A 20,982-nucleotide genomic window follows, 5' to 3' on the forward strand; every position below is an offset into this window, starting at 1 on the left:
GCTTCAATTCCCCTGTGCCATAAAACCTAGCACGCTCCCCGCTTCCGGGGTTAGGACGTGGACTTTGTTGGGGGCCATTACTCCGCCCACCATACGTGTAAGGACACCACATGACTAATGTCTATATCACGTTTCAAAAAGGCCCTCACAACCCGGAGGATATTCAGAAAAAGTTTAACAAAGATTACTGATGGCGATACCAGAAAAAAATAACAATACTGGCAGGCACTTCAGTATTTACATGAAAACAGTATTTTTACTAAAAATTGTTCACAATTCATATGACAAAAATATCAGGGCAACTTAATATCCAATGCATTTGAAATAATTTATAGGGGCGCCTGGGTGGCTCAGTCGGTTAAGCGGCCGACTTCGGCTCAGGTCATGATTTCACGGTCCGTGAGTTCGAGCCCCACGTCGGACTCTGTGCTGACAGCTCAGAGCCTGGAGCCTGCTTTGGATTCTGTGTCTCCCTCTCTCTCTGACCCTCCCCCGTTCATGCTCTGTCTCTCTCTGTCTCAAAAATAAATAAAAACGTTTAAAAAAAAATTTTTTTTTAAATAATAAAAAAAAATTTAAAAACAAAAAACATTAAAAAAATAGTCATGATAGGGGCGCCTGGGTGGCGCAGTCGGTTAAGCGTCCGACTTCAGCCAGGTCACGATCTCGCGGTCCGTGAGTTCGAGCCCCGCGTCGGGCTCTGGGCTGATGGCTCGGAGCCTGGAGCCTGTTTCCGATTCTGTGTCTCCCTCTCTCTCTGCCCCTCCCCCGTTCATGCTCTGTCTCTCTCTGTCCCAAAAATAAATAAAAAACGTTAAAAAAAAAAAAAAAGAAAAAAAATAGTCATGATAAATAAATAAATAAATATAAGCTGGCCCACACAGCGTCACAAGGTTGGCTCGGAGGCATTAGCGGGGCTCCAGAGAAACAAGTCACTTGCTAACCACCTGCATAATCCGTTGGAGACCTGTTGGCAGTGCTCCCCGGAGGCCCCCTTGCTTTACAAGGTAGTAAACTCGGCCTTGCTTCTCAGGAAACGTCTCAACACTTGGCTGCCTACGTAGACTTACCACATAGGAACGTATCCCTAAATAATATCATCTTGAGCTTGACATGTTTTTAAGCCATGCAAATGGAATCACACTACATATCCTTCTGCGTGACCTTGAGAATCACCATGCTGCCGGGCGTAGCCGAATACTCACTCCCGACGCGCTCACCCATTTTAGGAGATGTCTCACCCAGTATTGATCCATTCTCCTGTTGATGGACATCTGGTTTGTTTCCAGTGTTGGCTACTATAAAACCATTAATGTTCTCATAGCCGGTCAGGAGGGCAATATAAATAGCATGAGCTGGTGGACTCATTCCCAAAAATCTACTCCAGAGAAACCAAGAAATCCCTGGGGAAGGCAAAAGTTCTGCAGCGCTTGGGTGGCGTGGCTCCAGCAGGACGCAGAGCACGAGGTCCTGCAGGTTCTGAGCTGCAGCCAGCTCAGAAAGGGGGGCCAGATGCAGGCTCCGAGTTCTGCCCCCACTGATGCCTGTCCTTCACAGAGGGAGTTGATCGCAAAGGCAACCAAGCAAAATACCATCTTTTCTCTGGGTGACGTGCTGCGGGGAGGGGGGCGGGTTCCCAGTTAGCCCGAGGACCCCGCTGGAGAAAAATACGGCATATTCACAATTTACTTCTAATGCTAGACAGCAGACCATCCACAGCTGCCTGTCACGTGGATGAATCCCAAAGGCATGGTGTGGAAGGAAAGCAGCCAGGCTCGGCGAACACCCTGCACATCACACAGGAAGCGCTGATGTGTGGTGTCCGGGCCCAAGAAAGCCACGCCCCTTGGGGCACCAGGGGGCTGAGGAGCCGCAATAACCCGTTTCTTGTGCATGATGGCTACACGGATGTGTTCAATTGGGGCAAAATTCAAAGTGTGCACACTTTTCTGGGTGTAGATCACACTTCAATACAAAGTTCAAAAATTCCAAAACAAAACGAAGCAACGGAACCCCCCAACCCCTGGGGTGGGGCGTTAATGAGCAGAGGGGCAGCTACCCTGAGCTCGCACTCCCCCTTCCCTCCTCCAACGCCCCAGCTGGCGCGGTGCCTGACCAGGGAAAACTGACCCATCCCCGAGCCCTTCTCAACCCTGCCACCCCACTCAACACCTGGGAACTGGGGGCCATCCCGGGCCGACCCGCAGCCCAGACCATTTATTAGGCCAGAATCTCTCTCTAACCAGGGGCCAGGCCTCAGTCATTGGTAATCTCCCGCTTCCGATGCGAGAGCCACTCATCTGTGGACGACACAGCTGCCCTGGGTGCTGGTGCAAACCAGAAGTTTCGATCCCAGACCCCTGTGCGAGGGCGGACCTGGGGTGGAGGGGCTGTCGGGGCGATCAGGGCGCGGCGCCAGACCCGGGGGGACGAGCGGGGCGTGGGGCCGGACCGGGGAGGGGGTCGCGCGGAGCGCGGGGCGGGACCCACGGGGAGATCGGGGCGCGGGGCTGGACCCGAGGGGCGGTCAAGGGCGATCAGGGCGAGGAACCGGACCCGGGGCAGCGCGAGGCGAGGGGCTGGACCCGGGAGGCGGGTCGCCTCCCCAGGACGCTCCGCTCCGCTACGGTGACTCTTCGAGGTGCGGACTCCGGAGCGCGGGCAAAGGCCCTCGGCCGCCAGGAGGCACCTCTCCGCCACTCTTCCCCGGTAGGCGCCCGCCCCGCCCCTCCTCGCTTCGCCCCGCCCCCCGCGCGGCCAGTCCCGCCCCGCGCGTTCTCTCCTCCCGGCCCGAGCCGGAAGTGACGCGCCGTGCCCCGGAAGTGCCCCGGGAGCTGCAGCGGAAGCGGCGGCGCCATGGCGGCGGCGGCGGCGGCCCCCGTCCCCGAGGCCTGGCCCGAGCTGGAGCTGGCGGAGCGCGAGCGGCGGCGCGAGCTGCTACTGACGGGGCCCGGGCTGGAGCAGCGGGTGCGCGCGGCGGGCGGGCGGCTGCCGCCGAGGCTCTTCACGCTGCCGCTGCTGCACTACCTGGAGGTGAGCGGCTGCGGGAGCCTGCGCGAGCCGGGCCCGGGCCTGGCGCAGGGCCTCCCGCAGCTGCACAGCCTCGTGCTGCGGCGCAACGCGCTGGGGCCCGGCCTGAGCCCCGAGCTCGGCCCGCTGCCCGCGCTGCGCGTGCTCGACCTGTCCGGCAACGCGCTGGAGGCGCTGCCGCCAGGCCAGGGCCTGGGCCCCGCCGAGCCGCCGGGCCTCCCGCAGCTGCAGAGCCTCAACCTCAGCGGCAACCGGCTGCGCGAGCTGCCCGCCGACCTGGCGCGCTGCGCCCCGCGCCTGCAGACCCTCAACCTCACCGGCAACCGCCTGGACTCCTTCCCCGCCGCGCTCTTCCGCCCCGGCGCGCTGCCCCTGCTCAGCGAACTGGCGGCCGCCGACAACTGCCTCCGAGAGCTCAGCCCCGACATCGCCCACCTGGCCTCGCTCAAGGTCAGCGGGGACTGCGAGCCGGGGCCCTGGAGGAGCGGTGGGGAGGGAGCTGCTCCCGGGCGAGCCGTCCCGGGGACGCCGCAGTCCCAGCCGCCCTCCCTCCCGTGACCGGGCCCCCCATCCTCGCGTGGTTGGCTCAACAGCAGGGCCCCACGCCTAAATTTCTGTGTCTTCACGCATTTGTGAAATGATTCAGTGACTCTGGGCGGGGGGGTACCCAGGCAGGGCCCGGAGATGTGATTTACCGGGATTTCGCATAATGCCACACGGTGTGATTTCCTGTATGCTGTTCCCTTCACCCCGACGACCGCCTTCTAAAGTAAGAGTTGTTATTCCTGGTTTACCGAAGGCCGGAAGGGGTTGCCGAGTCCATAACAAATCATTTGGGCTTTTCTCTAGACTCCGTTGTCCAGACGCTGCTAACGTACTCCCGTTAGGTCTGCAGGCCCCAGCGTAATGCTTGGCTGAGACAGGTGTGCAGGAGAGGGGAGGATGGACATTGCAGAGCCCTGCCCTAACTCCAGTCTTGAGGCTCCTGGGCAGCCCTCTTTCCCCGTGTTCCCTTTTCCTTTCGTCCTGAAAAAGGCAGGTCTTTGTTTCTTTTTGCTCCTACTTTTTATCCTTTTCATGCAGACCTTTTTTTTTTTTTTAATGTTTATTTGAGAGAGCACGCACACACAGGAGAGGGGCACAGAGAAAGAATCCCAAGCAGGTCTCGGGGCTCAAACTCCCAAATGGTGAGGTCGTGGCCTGAGCTGAGATCAAGAGTCAGGCATTTAACTGGCTGAGCCTGCCCCCCGCCCCCCCCGCCCCCGGCACCCCATGCAGATATTTTTTAAGCAGTAAAATGTGTATACAGCTTAGCAACTGATCTATTTCCAGCCAAAGTTACTCTTAACGTGTTGCCACCTGATTTTACAAACGTGTATGTCTGTGTAAAGATGTGTCTACGAGTGTGCATGAATATGTGTGCACGTGTGTGTGTGTGTGTAGTTAAGAGAAACGGACAAGGCCTCTCAGCAGAGTGCTTGCTGGCATTTCCAGAAAGAGGCTGTGGGGGGTGCTCCTGGGATCTGTTGGTCACCCCCGGCTATAGGCGTCCCTTTATGGCAGAGGTGTGACGGGTGATGTACAACGCTGCTCGCTCAGGTCTGTTCGGTCTCTTGGTTTTCCAGAAGGTTGACGGGCCAGGTATGTAGCCGAGCGCGGTCCCTCGGGGGCAGGATCGGGTGTTGTACTTCACTGGAGTCGCTTGCCAGTGTGTACGACTGCTTCGTTTCAGACGTTCTGTACCGCGTCCGTGGTGCCCACTGGTGACGCGTGTGGCCTTTATCGTGTGCAGACACCCGCATTCAGGTCAGGGTGCGTCTCCTCTGCTGAGCCCCCTGGCCTCCTCCACTCTGGCCGCTGCTAGGCCCCCATCGGCTCTCCTCCCCACGAAGACGCCTGTGTCTTGGGGAGGGTCGTGCCAGAGCCGCTTGGAATCCCTCTTGGACTCAGCTGTCCTTCGGGGGCCTCTCTGAAACGATGCCTCCGTGAGGAGCGGTACCGGATCCGTGCGAGGCCGCGTTGCCCTGTGTGCGCGCTGGGGTCCTGAGTACAAACGTGTTCTCGTCCTTGTGGGTGCTGCCGGGAGGCGGCCTGGTGGAGAACTGAGCTCACAGGCGGAGGTGGGGGTCCCCTCAGCGTGTCCTGGCATTGCTGCCGGTTCCTGCACCTGTGAGAGACTGGGGACGGCCACAGTGCCATGAACAGGGGCGGTGGTGCTGCGGTCACCGTGACTGAGGACCGTGCCAAAACCCGGTGGCCGAAAACAACACCAGTCATGTCACGTGCTGCCCGTTTTCCATCCTGGGCTTGCCATAGACCACGTGTGCTCGGGGCCGGGCTCCGCTGCGATGCTGTGCCGGCTCCTCTGGCCCCATGTCGTCTCGGCACCTCTCCCCCCGCGGCAGGGTGGCCCAGTTCTCCGACCACAGGGCTCCTTGAAGAAGGGGCTTGGAACCAGCACCCTGGCTCCCACTGCACCCACTGGTTAAGTGAGCGAGCCCAGTCCAGATTCGTGGGGAGACGCCACACAGGATGTAAATGCCCAGAGGCTCGGTTCCACGGGGGCCACCAGAGTAGCATCCCATGGGCCCCCGCTTGTCCCCTCACTTCCCCTGAGGCAGGGAGATGCGTGCCTCATGCACCCTCCCCCAGGAAGCTGCCCCGGATGGGGGCCCCAGACCCTCTTCCCCACTCCCACCACCTGGGGCGAGGGAGCCCGAGAGACCGCTGTGTATCCACTGTGCCATAACCTCACCACCTACTTAACTGCCCGGACCCAGCCCGCCCTGTCGCCGTCCTGCTGTCTAGCCATCCAGCTTGGCTCCCCACGGGAGACCTAAGACAATCTGGGGTGGTTTCTCCTGGTGGCATGTGTCCTTGTTCTGGGGTTCTGTCACCTGTGGTGCACCAGGGATGATGTCCCATTGCGTCACCCTTGCCTTTGTCGTAGGCGACTGACTCAGGCCGGGGCGCTGGCCTCCTTCAGGGCTGACAGAGGAATGGGCCTGGCAGCTGGAAGCCGGCTGGAAGGCCACACCGGCCAGGCCTCCCCCTGTTTCGGGGCCCGTGCTCACTGGGACCGTCCACGTGGCTCACAGATGGGACTCCCACTGTGGTCAGGTTTTCCAGAGAAACCAAACTTTGCATGTGAAACCCCTGTCCAGCCCCAAGGAGCCCTTCGTCCATCTCTATCTTTTCATCAGGGTAGAGGTGACATCATCAGGGTAGAGGTGACAGGCTCACTGGGTGCCCGGGTCACATCCGGGTCCCCTCGGCCAACACGCCCTTGGCTGACATGTTGTTTTCAGTTCGCCCATTCGCCCAGCTGGGGATCTAGGACCCCCCACCCCAGCAGCACATCCCAGCAGAAGGGATGTTCCCAGAGGGCAGTCAGCGGCCTCACCCAGGTCGGAGATGCTTGTGTTACCGGCAGGAAGGGAGTAAGCGGGTGTCCTCGTGGGTCGGCTCCAGGCAGAGGCAGGTTCCTGGACGCCACTCCCTTCAGCCTCTGTGCATTTTGTACCTTTTGGGGATTGGCACGCGCAGTCCAGACTCCACTTCCTCCGTCGGAAAGCAAGAGCTCTGTTCCCCGGTCCTGCGTGATTTCAGCCGTGTTCAGGCGTTACCTGTCATCTCGGCGTCTCCTGAAGGTCCTGTCTTCCGTTAGTGTTGCTTTTCTAGGCGTGAGACCTCACGGAGTCTGCTGCTGTGGTGCCCAGCACCAACGGAGCGCAGGCTTGGCGTGGGGGCGGCTTGTCCTCTTACGTGCAGGTGTCCGCATCTCTACAAGGCCCCCACCTCTAGAGCCTGGCACGACTTCCCTGATCTGTTGCTTCCTCCCCTCCCTGTTTACACTCCCACAGGGTCGCAGCACAGGGCCTGAAATGTCCATTATTCGGTCATTGTTGCCTCTGAAAGCGGAGCTCCCCCGCCCCCCCAGTAACCCCACACCTTTGTCCTCTGTGGAGACCTCCCCGGCCTGCAGAGGCTGTGGCTGAAGTGGCCGGGCAGTGAGGCCCCGTCCCCCAGTCTCCCCTCCTTGCCGGCTCTTCCTCTGCTACCTGCGCGCGCCGTCTACCCGGCCGGCTGGTTCTGTGCAGCAGTGAGGGCCGTCCCAGTGCAGTCCTTGAGCCGGCCAAAGCCTCCTGGACAGTGCAGCCGACTCCAAAGCTGGCATGTGCGGGGGGAGGGGGGGTGCTGACCTCAGAATGTCAGCTCCTCGCTGCCACTCACAAGCCTCCGTGTGGCAGAGACCGGGACAGGCCGTGATACAGTCCATTCATCCCCCGCTCCCATTCCCACTTAAGCCGGGGAGAAGGGCCCAGTGAGGCACAAAATGGACACAATTGTACGAAATCGCGTTGCCTACAGCCTCTCGGGCCCCTTGGGCCCCCAAGGTGACTAAAAGCCATGCCTCCTTTCTTCGTCCCCATCCTGAGTGCAAGATGGGAGCCTGCCGCCCTGCTAAGGCCCCAGCATAGCCTTTAGAGGCTCCTCTGCGACACCGTCCCTTCCCCCAGCTCTGACCCCCTCCTCCACTCTGGCTCCCCGGCTTCTCGGCAGTTTGATGGCCTGAGCCAGGACAGCTCTGTTGGTAACTGAGTCTGTGAAGTTCTGTCCGAAGCCCTCTGTACCAGCCAAAGTGGAGGCATCTTCTGGACCATCAGAGCCCCTGCCCCCTTTCCAGTTCATGATGAAGTCTGTCACCCGCTTTATCCAGGCCCATTAACATCCCAGCCAGAACCAGGACTGGTCAGCGGTCTCGCCCACCAAGTGTGAACTCTTGCCGTAGGTTTGCGTGCAGATGGCTGCCTGCCGGTGTTGGCTTTGACCCTGGGTGCAGTCCAGACAGGCCCCCTGTGCCCCAGAGCTCTCCCCAAGCCGCCCTCCCCCGCGCTCACTCCAGCTGACCAGATAGGAGGGTTTCTTCCGAGGCCCTGTGCCCCCTGTCTGCTCTTAGCCGTGCCGAGCAAGGCCAGGCCAGAGCTTCCCACTGGCCCAGGAGGAGAACAAGAAAGGGGCTCTGTGCACGGTGCCCCGCACTGCCTGGGAGGAGAGCAGAGGAGACAGCGGCTGGCCTCTTCCTGGGGGCCTGTCCTCTACCCGGCCGCAGAAGGGGAAGCCGAGACCCCACGACCAGAAGATGCTGCCTCGGTGTCCTGGGGTCTGACCTCGCTCCTTAGTGTTCCTCCTGCCCCGCCTGACCCCTCAGGGCGGCCCGTTGGTAACACGTCTCTGTGCTGCTGATTCCCGCACACGGTTTTGTCAGAGCCCAGGCAGCAGGAGCGGCGGTAGGTTCTTGTGCGAGGCTTCCGTGCCCCTCTTTAGGCTGCGACATCCCTCCCTGGGTCCAGACGCAGGCCGAGAGCAGGCCAGGGTCGGAGCCGCTCTGCCGTTTTGTGCACGCAGAGTTGGAGCGCCGTGCACCGTGTTCCTGCATGAAGGGTGATGCCGTGTTCTGTCTGTTTAGTTCGTCTAATTTAAAAAATCTCAGCACCATTTTGTGGGGAGCGTGTTTCTGAAGCACACAGTGTTCATGACCGCACGTTCTCCGTGTCCTGTGCTCCTCCTCTAACCTTGTCCGTTGGGACAGTTGTCACAGGGAACTTGCAGGGGAGCAGGAAGAGGAGGACAGGCATTCTGTGGGGACCGCTGGCAACCACCGTCCCCCAGCCCCCCGTCCCCCGTCCCCCTCAGGGCTGCTTGGTGGCTGTAGCGGGCGTCAGTCTGGGCACAGACCGCAGGGGGCGCAGGGGTGCTGGAGGAGGCGGCACGGCCCCGTGGCTGGGTGGGCTGCGTGTGACCGGGTCCTCTGTGTCCCTCGCAGACGCTGGACCTGTCCAACAACCAGCTCAGGGAGGTCCCGGCGGAGCTGGCCGACTGCCCCAAGCTCAAGGAGGTCAACTTCCGGGGGAACAAGCTGACGGACCGGCGGCTGGAGAAGATGGTCGGCGGCTGCCAGACCAGGTCCATCCTGGAGTACCTGCGCGCCGGGGGCCGGGGCGGGGGCAAGGCGCACGGCCCGGAGAAGGACGAGGCCCGCAGGAGGCGGCGGGAGCGGCGGCGGAGGGAGAGCGGCGAGGGGGAGGACGAGGAGGTGGGCGGCGCCGGCCGGATGCTGCTCCGGGTGCTGCACGTGTCCGAGAGCCCCGCCCCGCTGACGGTGCGGGTCAGCCCCGCGGTCAGGGACGTCCGGCCGTTCATCGTGGGGGCCATCGTGAGGGGCCTAGACCTGCAGACGGGGAACGCGCTCAGACGGCTCCTCACCTCCCAGGTGGGTGTGCGCGGCCCGCGGTGGGGGGGGGGGGGGGGGGGGGGGGTGGCCCGGTGTCACTCTGTGCCCGGCGGGACCTGGCGGGACCTGGCTCCGGGCACGGGTGAGGATGACACCCGCCGGGTGCGCCCCAGGGCAGGTCAGACCTGGGCCTCGGCCCCAGGAGGCTGCCTGCCTGTCAGCTCGTCCACAGAGACCCTTCCCGGCCTGCCTCGTTTCTGAAGGCTTTGTTGCGATGGGAGATGAGCGTTTCCCGAGTTTCTGACATCTTGGGGGATGGGATTTGGGGTTTCTGTAATGAATTGCACAGTTGGTTTCGTAGAAGACAGTACGGAGATCGTCAGCACTGGCCAGCCTGTTGTCGTGTGAGCTGTTTAGTTTTTGTTCAGGTTTTAGCTAGAAGAACTTCCTGATTTGTTTTTGTATGCAGTCTGCCAGCTTTTAAAGTAAAAACCCCATCTTTGAAGTTTGCAGACCCCCCACCCCCACCCCAGTGTGGCCCGTGGGGACAGAGGCAGCTTTCTGGAAGCTCATGTTCAGGGAGGAAGCAAAGGGCACTCCCAGCCGGGAGTTTAAAACCCAGAGATCGGTGTTTTGGAAGGAAACCATGCTGCGGGTAGTTTTCTTTTTAAGTCCTACTTCTGTTTATTCAGTCATAAATTCTAGTTCAAGGAGGGTTCTTTGAAGTCTCAAATACTCTGTTCCAGACTTAGAGAAACAAGAAATTCTGCCAGTAAACAGATAAGATAATCATCCGGGGAAGTTTCCACAAAATACATTTTTGGCTGGGGAGGCCGAGGGGGGAGGCCAGGGGGGCAGGGCATCGGGGACAGGGCGCTGAGCTCTGGGTGCCTCGGGCCGTGTGTTGCAGACCAAGCTCCACGAGGAGCTCTGTGAGAAGAGAACGGCCGCCACCATCGCCACCCACGACCTCAGAGCTGTCCGCGGGCCCCTGCTGTACGACACCCGCCCGCCGCAGGACCTCAAGGTGACGTCCTGCGCCCCTCCCTGCCTGCCGCTGCAGCGGCCCTGTCCGCGTGCCCCCCTGACAGGTGCGCTCTGGTGACGCCAGTTCTGAGAGAGAATCTCAGGCTGCTCCTGGCGGGTTCGTCAGGCCCGTTGTAAAAGTGAACTCCTCAGGGAAGGTAGCAGCCGGAAAGTGGTTTCCTTCGTGTGGTCCCTTTTAAGCAAAACTTGTGGTTTATAGCAAACCGCAAAACCCCTCGTGTGGAGCTGAGCTTCGTGGGCCTGGCCGGTCCAGGTCTGCCCCCTCCCTCGGGTCGTCCAGGGGCCGCAGGCCTGGGAGACGCCGTCGTTTGTGGGTGGGCTGGAGGCTGCGCTCCGCCTTGAGGGGCCGAGTGCTGGTGAGGTCCCCGAGGGGCGCTCATGCATGCCGGAGAGGGGCCCCGTGGTCACAGGGCTCCCCGAGGGAGCGCCAAGAGGGGAGGTTGATGCCAATGGCCCGGTGAGCACAGGAGGCCCCGCCGGAGCTCACGGAGCAGTGTCCGCCCCACAGATCGTCCCCTTGGGGCGCAGAGAAGTCAAGGCCAAGGACCTGGTGCGGCAGCTACAGCTGGAGGCCGAGGAGCACAGGAAGCAGAAGAAGAGGCAGAACGTCTCAGGCCTGCACAGGTCAGCGGGCGTCCCCTCGGGGCGCTGTCCCCACCCCCGCTCGCTCCCAGGCTGACTGGCGTGCATCCTTCTCCTCTTCTCCTCCCCGATGTTGAGAAAACCTCCCAGACCTCGTTCCCCAGGCTATTAGGGACTCTTGCCTGGGGTGAGAGCAGCGCTGCTAGGCCTCTCCTCTCGAGGGCCCCAGGCTCAGATGCCACTTTGGGGAGAACCGTCTTTCTCAGGTGCAGGCTCTGTGGCCTGGAGGGACAGCAGGGTCCACGCCGGCTGCACGGGGACATAGGAGGGCACTGCGGTCACCCCCTACGTTCTGTCCATGTGACGCGGGGCACAGGTTGGTGAAGGGCGACCTGTGGCCACAGGACCAAGAGGGCGCCCAGCCTGCCGGCCACCGTTCCCGTGTGAGCGCGGGCTGTAGAATGTCCTTCATCCAGAGCTGAGGACACACTCCCTGGTGTTGCACCGACTTTGTGTAAAGAACTGATTTGTCCGGTTCGCCTCTAGGCACGTTTTCTCGTAGTGTCGTCTCCACTCTGTTTCCTCCCTCACAGGTACCTGCACTTACTGGACGGTAAAGAAAGTTACCCCTGCCTTGTGGATGCAGATGGCGATGTGATCTCCTTCCCGCCCATAACCAACAGCGAGAAGACGAAGGTAGGGCGCCGTCTGCACGTGCGTGTCTGGGGCTGTTTCACGTGCAGATTTAGCACAAGCGTCAGTCGCACAGTCACGGGACGTCCCGCGGGACGGACGCGCAGGCCTGAGAGCCCGGGCCGCTTGCACAGAGCTGGGCGTCCCCGTCACAGTGCGCACCAAGAGCCCCCGTGTGCACGGCGTTCTGGCGCATGCCTGTCTTCGGGAAGGGGACACTGTCTTAGAGGCTTTTTTTTGGAACAGCTGCTGATGTCTTACTTTCGACAGCTTTATTCTTTTCTGAAATCCTTCTCATTTCCTTTTAAGATTAAGAAAACCACCTCAGATTTGTTTTTGGAAGTAACAAGCGCCACGAGTCTACAGATATGTAAAGAGATCATGGACGCCCTGGTGCTGGTGAGCCAGCCTCATCGTCTCGCCCCGTCGGCGCTCTGGCCGCGAGGCACAGATGACATGTGTCGCCCCCCCCCCCATCTTCCTGCCACCCCTCGCATGGCTGCCTTTGCTGCGTATCTTTCCTGATCACCTCTGAAAAGATGTTTTTCTTTTGCAGAAAATGGCAGAAATCAACAAATATACGTTAGAAAATAAAGAGGACGGGTCCGTTTCAGATACTGAAGCCGACGCACTTTCTGGACAGCTTCCGGAGCCCAGCGCGAACGCAAGTGCAGACACGGCTGGGAACGGCTCCCTGGTGGTGGAGCAGGTCCGGGTGGTGGATGAGGAAGGGCACCTGAGGGTGGTGTACCCCTCCAAGACGGACCTGGCCCTCGCTGCTCCCCACGTGACCGTGATCCGCTGAGCCCCGGGCCGCGGCAGGGCACGTGTGCGATGCTGTTGTGTTGTTTGTTCAGTTTCACCTCGGTGGTTTTTACGATGCGCGTCCCTTGCTTTTCCAGACGATTCTGTCACAGATGATGCCGTGTTGTCGCGTGCTTAGGTGACTTTGCCTTTCGGCACCAAACTGATTGTACTAACGCTTTGTATGAAGTTTCTCAAATACTGGAGTGAGCCGTTCAGGATGTTTGTTCCGAAATCACGTAGACACAGCGACTAACGTCATTCAGGGGAGAAAGACACTGATTGGTTTCGCTATTCAGATCTAAATTGGGAAGCTGAACAATGTGCGTTTCACAAAACCACACAATTATTTTTCTACGATACAGCAGCTTTTAAAATCGCACCGAACCAGTAGTGCAGCTTAGAGGCCTGGAGTGACACCATGTCCCTAGCTGGCCACAAATCATCTTTCTATGAGAAGAATATTTTTATGTGATCTTGGAATTGGCAAAGGCATTTTTCTTAATACTGTGGATGCTTTAGGGGTAGAGCCGCACGGTTCCCTCACGCGGCCCTGGCAGGGCAGAAAGAGGATCGGGGCTTTGCTCGCTTGTGCAGTCGTACCACAGGGACGGGCAGACGTCGGAACGTGCAGCTCAGGGCCAGCATGCACGTTTCCGGTGCAGAACAGGCTTCACAGACGCATGGGACACCTCTGCCGTCAGCTGGCCCAAGCACGGACAGTGGCCATGGCCGCATGAGGGGTGAACTGTTGTGCAGCATCTTGTGTTTTAGGGATTTCCAGGTTTGAATGTCTGGGCCCATAGACCACCAGTGTGTGTGTATGTGTGTGTACGCGTGCGTGTGTTTACGTGTGTGAGCACACACACTCCTCCCTGGAGGCAGAACGTGCTTGCAGCCAGGCACCAGCCAGCCACAGAGTAGGTGGGTTTTACTGGCCTCTGCCTCGTAGGCGGTCTGGATGTCAAGAAACTGCCTCCCTGGCTTTTGTCATTTACTGACTCCGTCTGTTTCGTGTTCTGTGACTTGACTCGCAAAAGACGAGCCGTGTGTTCTGCTGATTTGGGGAGCATTTGCAAGAGGCCACACTGAACCCAGGCCCTTAGCCGTCAGGACCAGACACGTGTGAAGCTTGAGCCTCCTCCTGGGGGGGGGGGGGGCACACTCACAAAGCCACACGGTTCTCTCAGAGCTCAGCCAACCTGCTTTGTAGGACAGGACCCAGCTGCCTTGAGACCCTGTCCCGGTTCTGGTCACCTGCAAGCCTTTCCGTTGGCCCCTGAAGGCGGTGGCTGCTGGGCTGGGCTGGGCTGAAGCAGGTGCACCAGGGTGGCTCTGCCTGGTCTTGTGAACCCCAGACCTGCCAAATGTCTGTGTTGGTGGCTCTGGCTTGTCATCTTATGAGCCTTGGGCGATCGGGACAGCAACTGCTGGCACCGTGGCCAGCTTGGGGTCTGTGGCTGGGCCACGGCCAAGCGGTTCTCTTGGCTCCTGGCACTCGGTTCCATGGCCAGGCCGTCTGGTCTGTGACCTCGCTGACGTGGACAGAGACGCCAGCCCCACCGCCCGTGACGCAGCTCAGCCCCGGGTGAGGTGCTGGATGTATTCAACTCACCGCGGAAACAGGATGGTCTTCCCTTGGCCGGCCCGACCCACTCATAAACCCGGACACTCTTTCTCTTTGCCAGTGCGGCCCTCTAATAAACATTTAATAAGAACATCTCCGCTCCTCCCCAGTGAAGCCTTTCCTGCCAGTATCTCGGGGAAGTGTCTGTAGGGAAACTGAGGACCTGGACCCACCCCACCCCACCCCATCCCCGCCTGCCAGCAAAGACCAAGAGGCACTGAATCATCACAGTCTCAGCCCAGAGAGGCTGCTGGGCTCTCCAGGCCTGGAGCGGGGGGGGGGGGACCCCCCCACCCAGGGGCAAGATGGCGGGGCGCCACATCCCTTTCCCAGCATCCTCCCCTACCCCCCCCCCCCCCCCCCCGGGCCGGAAGGGGGCTCCCCAGGGTATGTGGCCCCAGGGGCCCATGGGGAGGAACCACCACCTCTGTTGCAGTCAATCCGGCTCTGGCCAGGCCCGGGGACCACACCTGGGCGGGGGCAGGGGTCGTGTGCGCCAGAGGTCGGGCTGCTGGCGGAGCCCAGGGAAGGGGATGCTGTGTAGGGAATGGACTGTGCAACCCACTCTCACCTGGAGGCTTAGGGGCCTCAGGGCACACAGGGCATGAAGGCCGCATCAAACGGCCCGTCATCTGTCCCCGTGGGGTCCCCCAGTCCCGGGAGTAGGTATGTGGACCCACAGGGCTCACTGGGCGGGGCTAGATGAGCTGCACAGGCTGAGGGCACCTCCCTCCCCTGATCCCAGCAGCACCCACGTGCCTGGACAGCACCTGCTCACTGCCCCTCCTTACCCCACCCTGCCCTCCCCGCCCCTCCCCCGCCCACTGTACTCCAGCCTTGTCCCCAGCCAGTTCCATCTGACCTGCCCTTCAGCAGACCCACTCCGTCCTGCCGTTGGGCTGCCCAGGGAGCATGACCCCAGAGCCTGCAAGGCATTTCGGGAGCTAGGGAGGCCAGAACGGCCGTAGAGAGAGCAGCCGTGGGCCTCCTTTCCGTCCAGCACCCCAGCCCGGCTCTCGGCAGTGGCTACACCCAGCCTCGGGGAGGCCCAGCCCCTGCACCTCAGGAGCAGAGTGCCAACCTCCTGGAGTCCACGGAGGCCATGCAGCCCAACTGAGCCCCACCCACCCAGTGCCCACCCTGTGGTGGCTCCAGCTGGGGCACCAAAGTTGGGCTGGACAGACGTGGGCCTGCCGTGTGGAAGCCCAAACAGGGCTGGGAGGTGGGGTCTTTTGGAGACAGGTGCCGAGGCCCAGAGATGGGAGGCTGGCTGGACCAGACCCTCTGCCGCTGTCCCCTAGCCAGCTCTCCTCGCCCCCAGCCCGCAGCCAATCGCTCCTGAAGCATCGCTGCTTGGAGACCCCCGCCCAGGACAGACCCCACCAGGTGCTCTGCTTTCCTGGTGGACAGGGCCTGGCTGGGATCACCTGGGTGCAGCCCTGCCCAACCGGCAGGCCGGTCTTTGGGGGGGGGGGGCGGTCTCTGCCCTTCCCCTCCCCCTCCAGCTCGGCCTCGGCCACGCAGGCTTGCCACGTGGCCTTCAACCTCCGGCCCCACAAGGAGTGTCTGTCCTTCATCTCCAGCCCTCAGTCCTTGGGGAAGAAGCACTCTCCTAACTTTGTGTTTCTGCCACAAAGGGTCTGCGGGGCCAGAGATGTGAGCTTGTGGCAAGTAGGTGGGGGTGAGCACAGGCCCAGGAGGGCAGGTCTTGGGAATCCGCTGGGCAGGCAGGAGCAGCCTGAGCCTCGAGGCCTTGTCCACGGTTGGTTGGGCGAGGGAGGAAGACGTTCCGCCACCTGCCAGCCCTCAGGCCGACCCCCAGGGGCTCGCTTCCCACCAGAGGGCGCAGCCGACACACACGGAGTCCCAGAGCCAAGTGGGAGGAAGGGCCCTTCCCAGAAGCCTCCCACTGTTGTCCGAGGGCCTCCAGCTGGCCTCACGTGGGCAGGCGCCTGGGGGGCCCCCGTGGGAGAGGCCCTCACCCAACCTTCATGCAACAGACTTTTAATGACTGCATCGGTGCACAGGTTCCCATCCGCCCTGGGCATGGCGGGGGCAGCGGCCTTCCTGCTGGCTCCAAGCCCCGGAGCAACTATGCCCACCGCACCGCAGACAACACTTGAGTGTGGCGCCCGCTCCCCACCCTGCCCAGGATCGACTTCCGGGATGGGGTCTCAGCCCGGGGAGCGGGGCGGGGCAGAGGGACATACATAGCCCCGCCTCCCCCAGAGCCATCCTTACAAAACAAGAGGGCCCAGAGGCCCACCCAGGCACCCCCAGCCCCATACAGCGCCAGCTCAGGGAGGACCCAGCTCAGACTGGGCCGAGTCTCCCGGCCACGTGTGCCCCTGGCTGGCTGCCTGTGCGAGGCATGTGTATATGTCATCGAGGACCTGTGTCCCTGTTCCTCTGCGTGCCCCTGGATGGCCAGTGACTGCTTGCTGCACAGTGGGGTCTGTGGGGGGGGCGGCGAGTCTATGCACGTGGAGGAAACCTGGTGTATACGAGGATCCGTGTACATGAGGGTCTGTGCATGCAAAGGGGATTCTGGTGTACAGGGGTGTCCGCCCGGGCCCGCGTCCCCGGGCATATGCGTGCGTGCTGGGAAGCCTTATTTGCACTTGTGTACGTAGTAGCCGGTGACGTAGCCCAGGATGAAGACGGCCCAGAAGAGGGCCACTCCGCCCAGCACCTTCAGGGCGATGCCCAGCTTGCCTGAGCACAGCTTCCGGGAGATCCTGGAGAGGGAACCGCCAGCACGTGAGCCCGAGTGGGCTGCGGGGGCTGGGCGGGGGAGGGAGGGGGGGGGCAGTGGGCCCCGAAAGGAGGAGGGCCTGGCACTCTGCTGACACGCGGCAGGCGGAGGGCGTGACCCAGCGGGCGGGGCTCCTCCCCCCAGCCCTCACCTCGCCCAGCTTGAGGCCTCCTCCGTGCTGGACACGGCAGCCACGTGGACTTCGTCCCGGCTGCTGTCATCCCACCTGCTGTACTGGACGCCACTCTGCTGGGTCTGCATGCTGCCCGGGCTACGGCCAGAGGGGCAGGGGAGGGGCTGAGGGGAGGGGGCGGGCGCTGAGGGGGCGGGGCGCAGGCGGAGGGGGGAGGGGCGGGCTGAGGGGGCGGAGGGGGGGGCGGGCAGAGGCACTCTCGGCGGGCTCCTCCTTTACCGGAACCTTCTCACCTGGCTCAGCAGGTGAACCGACGCCAAGTGGTCAAGCCACTTGCCAGGGTCACATGGGAGCCGGCAAAGCGGGAATCCAACCCAGGGAGGCTGCAAATCCGCCAAACCCTACCCTCAGGAATGTGAGAGGCTGCCTCCACCCAGGCCAGGCCCTCGCCGGGGCCTCCGGGACAGCTGCTGGGCCCTGGAGACTGGACGCGGCGGGTCCTTGGCCGGATAACTGCTGCCCCCCTCCCCGTTCCCGACAGATCAGGCCCCAGAGCTTCCCCGGAGGCGGGGAAGGACAGGGACGGGGCGGCGGCTGGTACAGGCTGGCTGGCTGTGGCAGGCGGGCAGCCCTGTCCTGTGTCCTCTGGCCTGCTCGACTTGCAGCCCCTCCCCCGACATCGCCTGGGGGAGAAGCTGGGGCCTGTGGGGGTGGGGGGGCGTCCAGGCGCCTCTCTTCCCGGGACCCCCTCCCAGGGACACTTGGGGAGGGGCTTAAAGGCACAGCGGGCCCCTGAACGGCAAGAGGCCGACCCAGACACTGCTGAAACCCAGCAGTTCTTAAACTCCTGACGTGCCTCCCGGGTCCCAGGCCAGTGGGAGGAAGGGAGGAAGCCCATCTCGGAGCCTCAAGGCCTGCCTCTCAGGCGGGAGCCACCTGCTTGGTGGCAGCCACTCAGGTCAGTGGCCGTTCTCAGGCCCAAGGGAGGCCAAGCGCGCACTGAGTGTGAGTTCCGCTTTCCCAGGTGGGTCTGGGAAAGGGGCTACTGGGCCGACTCTGTTAGCTGTCTACCTAACGTCCACCTCCTTCCACCTGGGGGCACAATCCTTAGCCGGTTCCAGGCAGCAAGGTGCTGCCCTAAATGACAGCCAGGGGCTAATTCAAGCTTAATACCTCGGCCGCTGGGCGTAGCAGGAGCTGCAGGGTTTTTGCTCTCACGAGAGAAATAGCAGCGGCTTCTTTCTGGCCGCCCTGCAGTGATGGCCGGAGCTGCAGCAGCCATTTTGCTACCGGATAGCCACGCAGAGCCAGCCCTGACAGGGTGGGGGGTCTCCAAATCCACACCCATTACCCACCTGTGGGCTTCTTTGTGTGAGAAGACTCAACCCACACCTGTTCAAGTCTGGGACAAGGAATTCCCATCGTGTGCACCAGAAAGCATTCCCAACTGATGGAGACTGTGGCTTTCAAGCTGCCCTGACTGGACAAAGCCCCTAGAAGCCAGTGAAGTGCCCAGAGCTGGGCTCCTGAGGGCCTCACTCTCCAGCCCCCCACTGGAAGGTCCCGCCCTGTAGCAAGAGCCTGGGGCTGTGCTGCCCAGAGCCACCAGCCAAGCTGGGGGCCCTCGCGGGTACCACCCCATACCTTAGACCCCTTCGCTCCCAAAGCACCCCCGAGGAGCCCACAACTTACAAAGGGAGAGTCCTGGCGAGGAAACCCAGACTCAGGCGCCCAGGAAGGTGGTCAGGTGGTCAGAGCCTGGCCAGTAGATCTCACCTCCTCTCAGGCCACAGGTCAAGGTCCGAGGTGCGGCCGATGCCTCCAACCTGAAAAATAGGGGGGAAAAAAACCCACAGAAAATAAAGTGTAGAGCACGGGCTCTGCGAGGAGCCGGGGAGGGAAAGGAGGAGCTCTGGGGTGTCCCGGGGCGGCCAGCAGGAACCAGATGGCCCTTTCCGGCTCGTGGCCGTCCCTCCACGGGTTGGGCCGGGGCGGGGCGGGGAGAGGGGGTCGCTTGGCCGGCCCAGACCCTCCCACGCCTCCTACCCCGCAATTCCGCTCTCCCGGGCGACGCTCACAGGCGAGGGGGGCCGCGGCCAGGTCCACCTCCGCGGTCCGCCCGCACCAGGAAGCTGCGCCCCGACGCGCGTCCCACGGGCCCCTCGGCCCCCGGGCCTCCGAGCAGCGCAGACGTGCAGCCTGCCGGGAGGAGCGGGGCCTGGGGCGGGGCCTGGGGCGGGGTCAGGGGCGAAGCGAGCCGGGAAGCCGAGCCCAGGCCGCAGGTGCTCCCGGGGGCGCCGCCGGAGGGCGTGCAAGCTGCAGGGAAGGAAGGCAGTAGGTGCCGCGGGGGCGAGGGCCCGCAGGGGAGAGGGGACCGCGGGAAAGAGAAGCGTGTGAGGGAGGGCGTAGCAGGGGCGAGGGCACGCTGGGAAGGGGCGCCGCGAGGGAGAGGAGCTGTCAGGCGCGAGGGGCGGCTAGGGAGAGAGGCCGAAGGAGCCGCTGGGCCCTGGGGGGTCCCAGGCGTGAGAGCGGGGGTCCTCCACCAAGACCGCGCAGGGACGGGCTCGGGCGCAGAAGCGGGGCCCGGAGCCTCCGGACGCGCCTGGGTCTGATCCGAGAGTTGAGGCGGCCTGCAGGGGTGGGGTGGGGGGGCGCTGCGGAGCTCCCCGCTGCGTCCCTCCAGTTCGCGCCCTGGGCGAGGCGGGTCTGGCTGCGCGCACAGGTGCGGGCGGAGAGCAGAGCCGCGCCTGATGGGTTCCTTCATTCAGCGCCTGTTTATGTGCCCGAAGCCTGCGGTGCGCAGGACGCAGACAGAGGTGCCTGGCCGGCCGCCTGGAGCTGTCCCTCCCGCAGAGTGATGGAAAGGAACAGCAGCAGGAAAAACGGCCTCCATCCACCCTCTTCCAAAGGGGTCGCCCCAGCCAGGGAAGCCCCCATTTCGGAAGTGGCCCCCCGTGGGCCCAACTGAAGGAGCCGATAGGCACCCAGGCTCAGGCCTTCAAACTCCAGGGCCTCTGGAGGGGGCCCTTGCTCCGTGTGGGGATCTCCCCAGGAAGGAGCCAGGGATGTGGATGGGGGCTGCGGACGGAACCCGAGCCCCCACGAGTCCCGGAGGGAAAGAGAAGCTGAGCCCATGGCCAAGGACAGGGTTTAATTCTAAAGCGAGAAGACCGGGCCACACACGATGGCCCCGCGAGCTGGGGCCCAGCGTCTGGGGGGGCGGGGGGCGCGTGGGCAGGCAGGCTCTACTTGGAGGCCAGCTTCTTGGACTTGCTCTGGGAGGAAGCGGCCTCCGACTGCTGCAGGGGAGGCATCCTGATGCCTTTCTGTTTCAGCTGATTGTAGTAGTCGGCTCGCTCAGAGATGATCCTCTGGGGAGGAGCACAGGCCGTGGCTGCGGGGGCGCCGCTGCTCCACCACCACCCCCCCAGCAAGGGCAGCCGGCAGCAGGGCCTGCACGGAGCACTGACACCGGCTCTCCAGGGGGGAAAGCTGTGGTCTTGCAGCATTTGCGAACTTCTGTGCAGAAAACGCTCCCACCGCTGCTGGTCAGGCCCCGGGAGATGAAGCCCACAGAACTCGGAGTGGGGAAGAGAGCCCCTCCCCCCACGGGCCGCGGTCGCTCTCCCCTGAAGCAGCACTAGGTCCCCTGCGAATCTCCAGCAGCCCCCGACCGAGAGACCTCAGAGGCCACGGAGCCTGTCCCTCCAGGCCCTTCTGTCCTGCCCCCTCCCTCACCTCTCCTGCTTCACCGCCAGTCACTGTTTTGTGTCCTTTGTGTCCGACACTGGCAGGGGAAAGGATTCTTCCCTGACTACTGGGTGGTACGGAGGACCCTTCCCTCCCTCTCTCTCCCCTCCCTCTCTCTCCCCTCCCTCTCTCTCCCCTCCCTCTCTCTCCCCTCCCTCTCTCTCCCCTCCCTCTCTCTCCCCTCCCTCTCTCTCCCCTCCCTCTCTCTCCCCTCCCTCTCTCTCCCCTCCCTCTCTCTCCCCTCCCTCTCTCTCCCCTCCCTCTCTCTCCCCTCCCTCTCTCTCCCCTCCCTCTCTCTCCCCTCCCTCTCTCTCCCCTCCCTCTCT

General features: G+C 62.5%; 3 protein-coding genes across 3 annotated transcripts in view; 1 reads left to right on the forward strand and 2 right to left on the reverse strand.

Moving 5' to 3' along the window:
• Positions 1 to 2,821: 2,821 nt before the first annotated feature.
• On the forward strand, positions 2,822 to 14,111 carry LRRC47 (leucine rich repeat containing 47). Its single transcript, XM_049618217.1, has 7 exons — positions 2,822 to 3,480; positions 8,858 to 9,304; positions 10,176 to 10,292; positions 10,821 to 10,936; positions 11,488 to 11,590; positions 11,897 to 11,986; positions 12,144 to 14,111. The coding sequence occupies exons 1-7, from the start codon at positions 2,857 to 2,859 to the stop codon at positions 12,390 to 12,392; spliced, it is 1,746 nt and encodes a 581-aa protein (XP_049474174.1). The 5' UTR covers positions 2,822 to 2,856; the 3' UTR covers positions 12,393 to 14,111.
• Positions 14,112 to 15,485: 1,374 nt separating this feature from the next.
• On the reverse strand, positions 15,486 to 19,114 carry SMIM1 (small integral membrane protein 1 (Vel blood group)). Its single transcript, XM_049618218.1, has 4 exons — positions 18,953 to 19,114; positions 18,599 to 18,732; positions 16,925 to 17,044; positions 15,486 to 16,756 (listed from the first exon to the last, which is right to left on the reverse strand). The coding sequence occupies exons 3-4, from the start codon at positions 17,032 to 17,034 to the stop codon at positions 16,630 to 16,632; spliced, it is 237 nt and encodes a 78-aa protein (XP_049474175.1). The 5' UTR covers positions 17,035 to 17,044; positions 18,599 to 18,732; positions 18,953 to 19,114; the 3' UTR covers positions 15,486 to 16,629.
• A 923-nt stretch (positions 19,115 to 20,037) lies between these two features.
• CCDC27 (coiled-coil domain containing 27) overlaps positions 20,038 to 20,982 on the reverse strand; it is a 14,914-nt gene continuing 13,969 nt past the window's right edge. The window contains 1 exon segment of the mRNA XM_049618220.1: positions 20,038 to 20,277. Coding sequence (XP_049474177.1) covers positions 20,152 to 20,277 — 126 coding nt within the window. The 3' untranslated portion in view covers positions 20,038 to 20,151.

The sequence above is a fragment of the Panthera uncia genome (genome assembly GCF_023721935.1).
Source record: "Panthera uncia isolate 11264 chromosome C1 unlocalized genomic scaffold, Puncia_PCG_1.0 HiC_scaffold_4, whole genome shotgun sequence".
Taxonomy (NCBI): Eukaryota; Metazoa; Chordata; class Mammalia; order Carnivora; family Felidae; genus Panthera; species Panthera uncia.

What these genes read in the sequence shown, in the direction of transcription:
- LRRC47 (XM_049618217.1), top strand. Translation starts at nt 2,857, where the DNA reads ATGGCGGCGGCGGCGGCGGCCCCCGTCCCCGAGGCCTGGCCCGAGCTG. An exon ending in CCCACCTGGCCTCGCTCAAG is followed by an intron (nt 3,481 to 8,857) that starts GTCAGCGGGGAC and finishes TGTCCCTCGCAG; the next exon opens with ACGCTGGACCTGTCCAACAA. An exon ending in GACGGCTCCTCACCTCCCAG is followed by an intron (nt 9,305 to 10,175) that starts GTGGGTGTGCGC and finishes CGTGTGTTGCAG; the next exon opens with ACCAAGCTCCACGAGGAGCT.
- SMIM1 (XM_049618218.1), bottom strand. Translation starts at nt 17,034, where the DNA reads ATGCAGACCCAGCAGAGTGGCGTCCAGTACAGCAGGTGGGATGACAGC. An exon ending in GAGGCCTCAAGCTGGGCGAG is followed by an intron (nt 16,757 to 16,924) that starts GTGAGGGCTGGG and finishes TTCCCTCTCCAG; the next exon opens with GATCTCCCGGAAGCTGTGCT.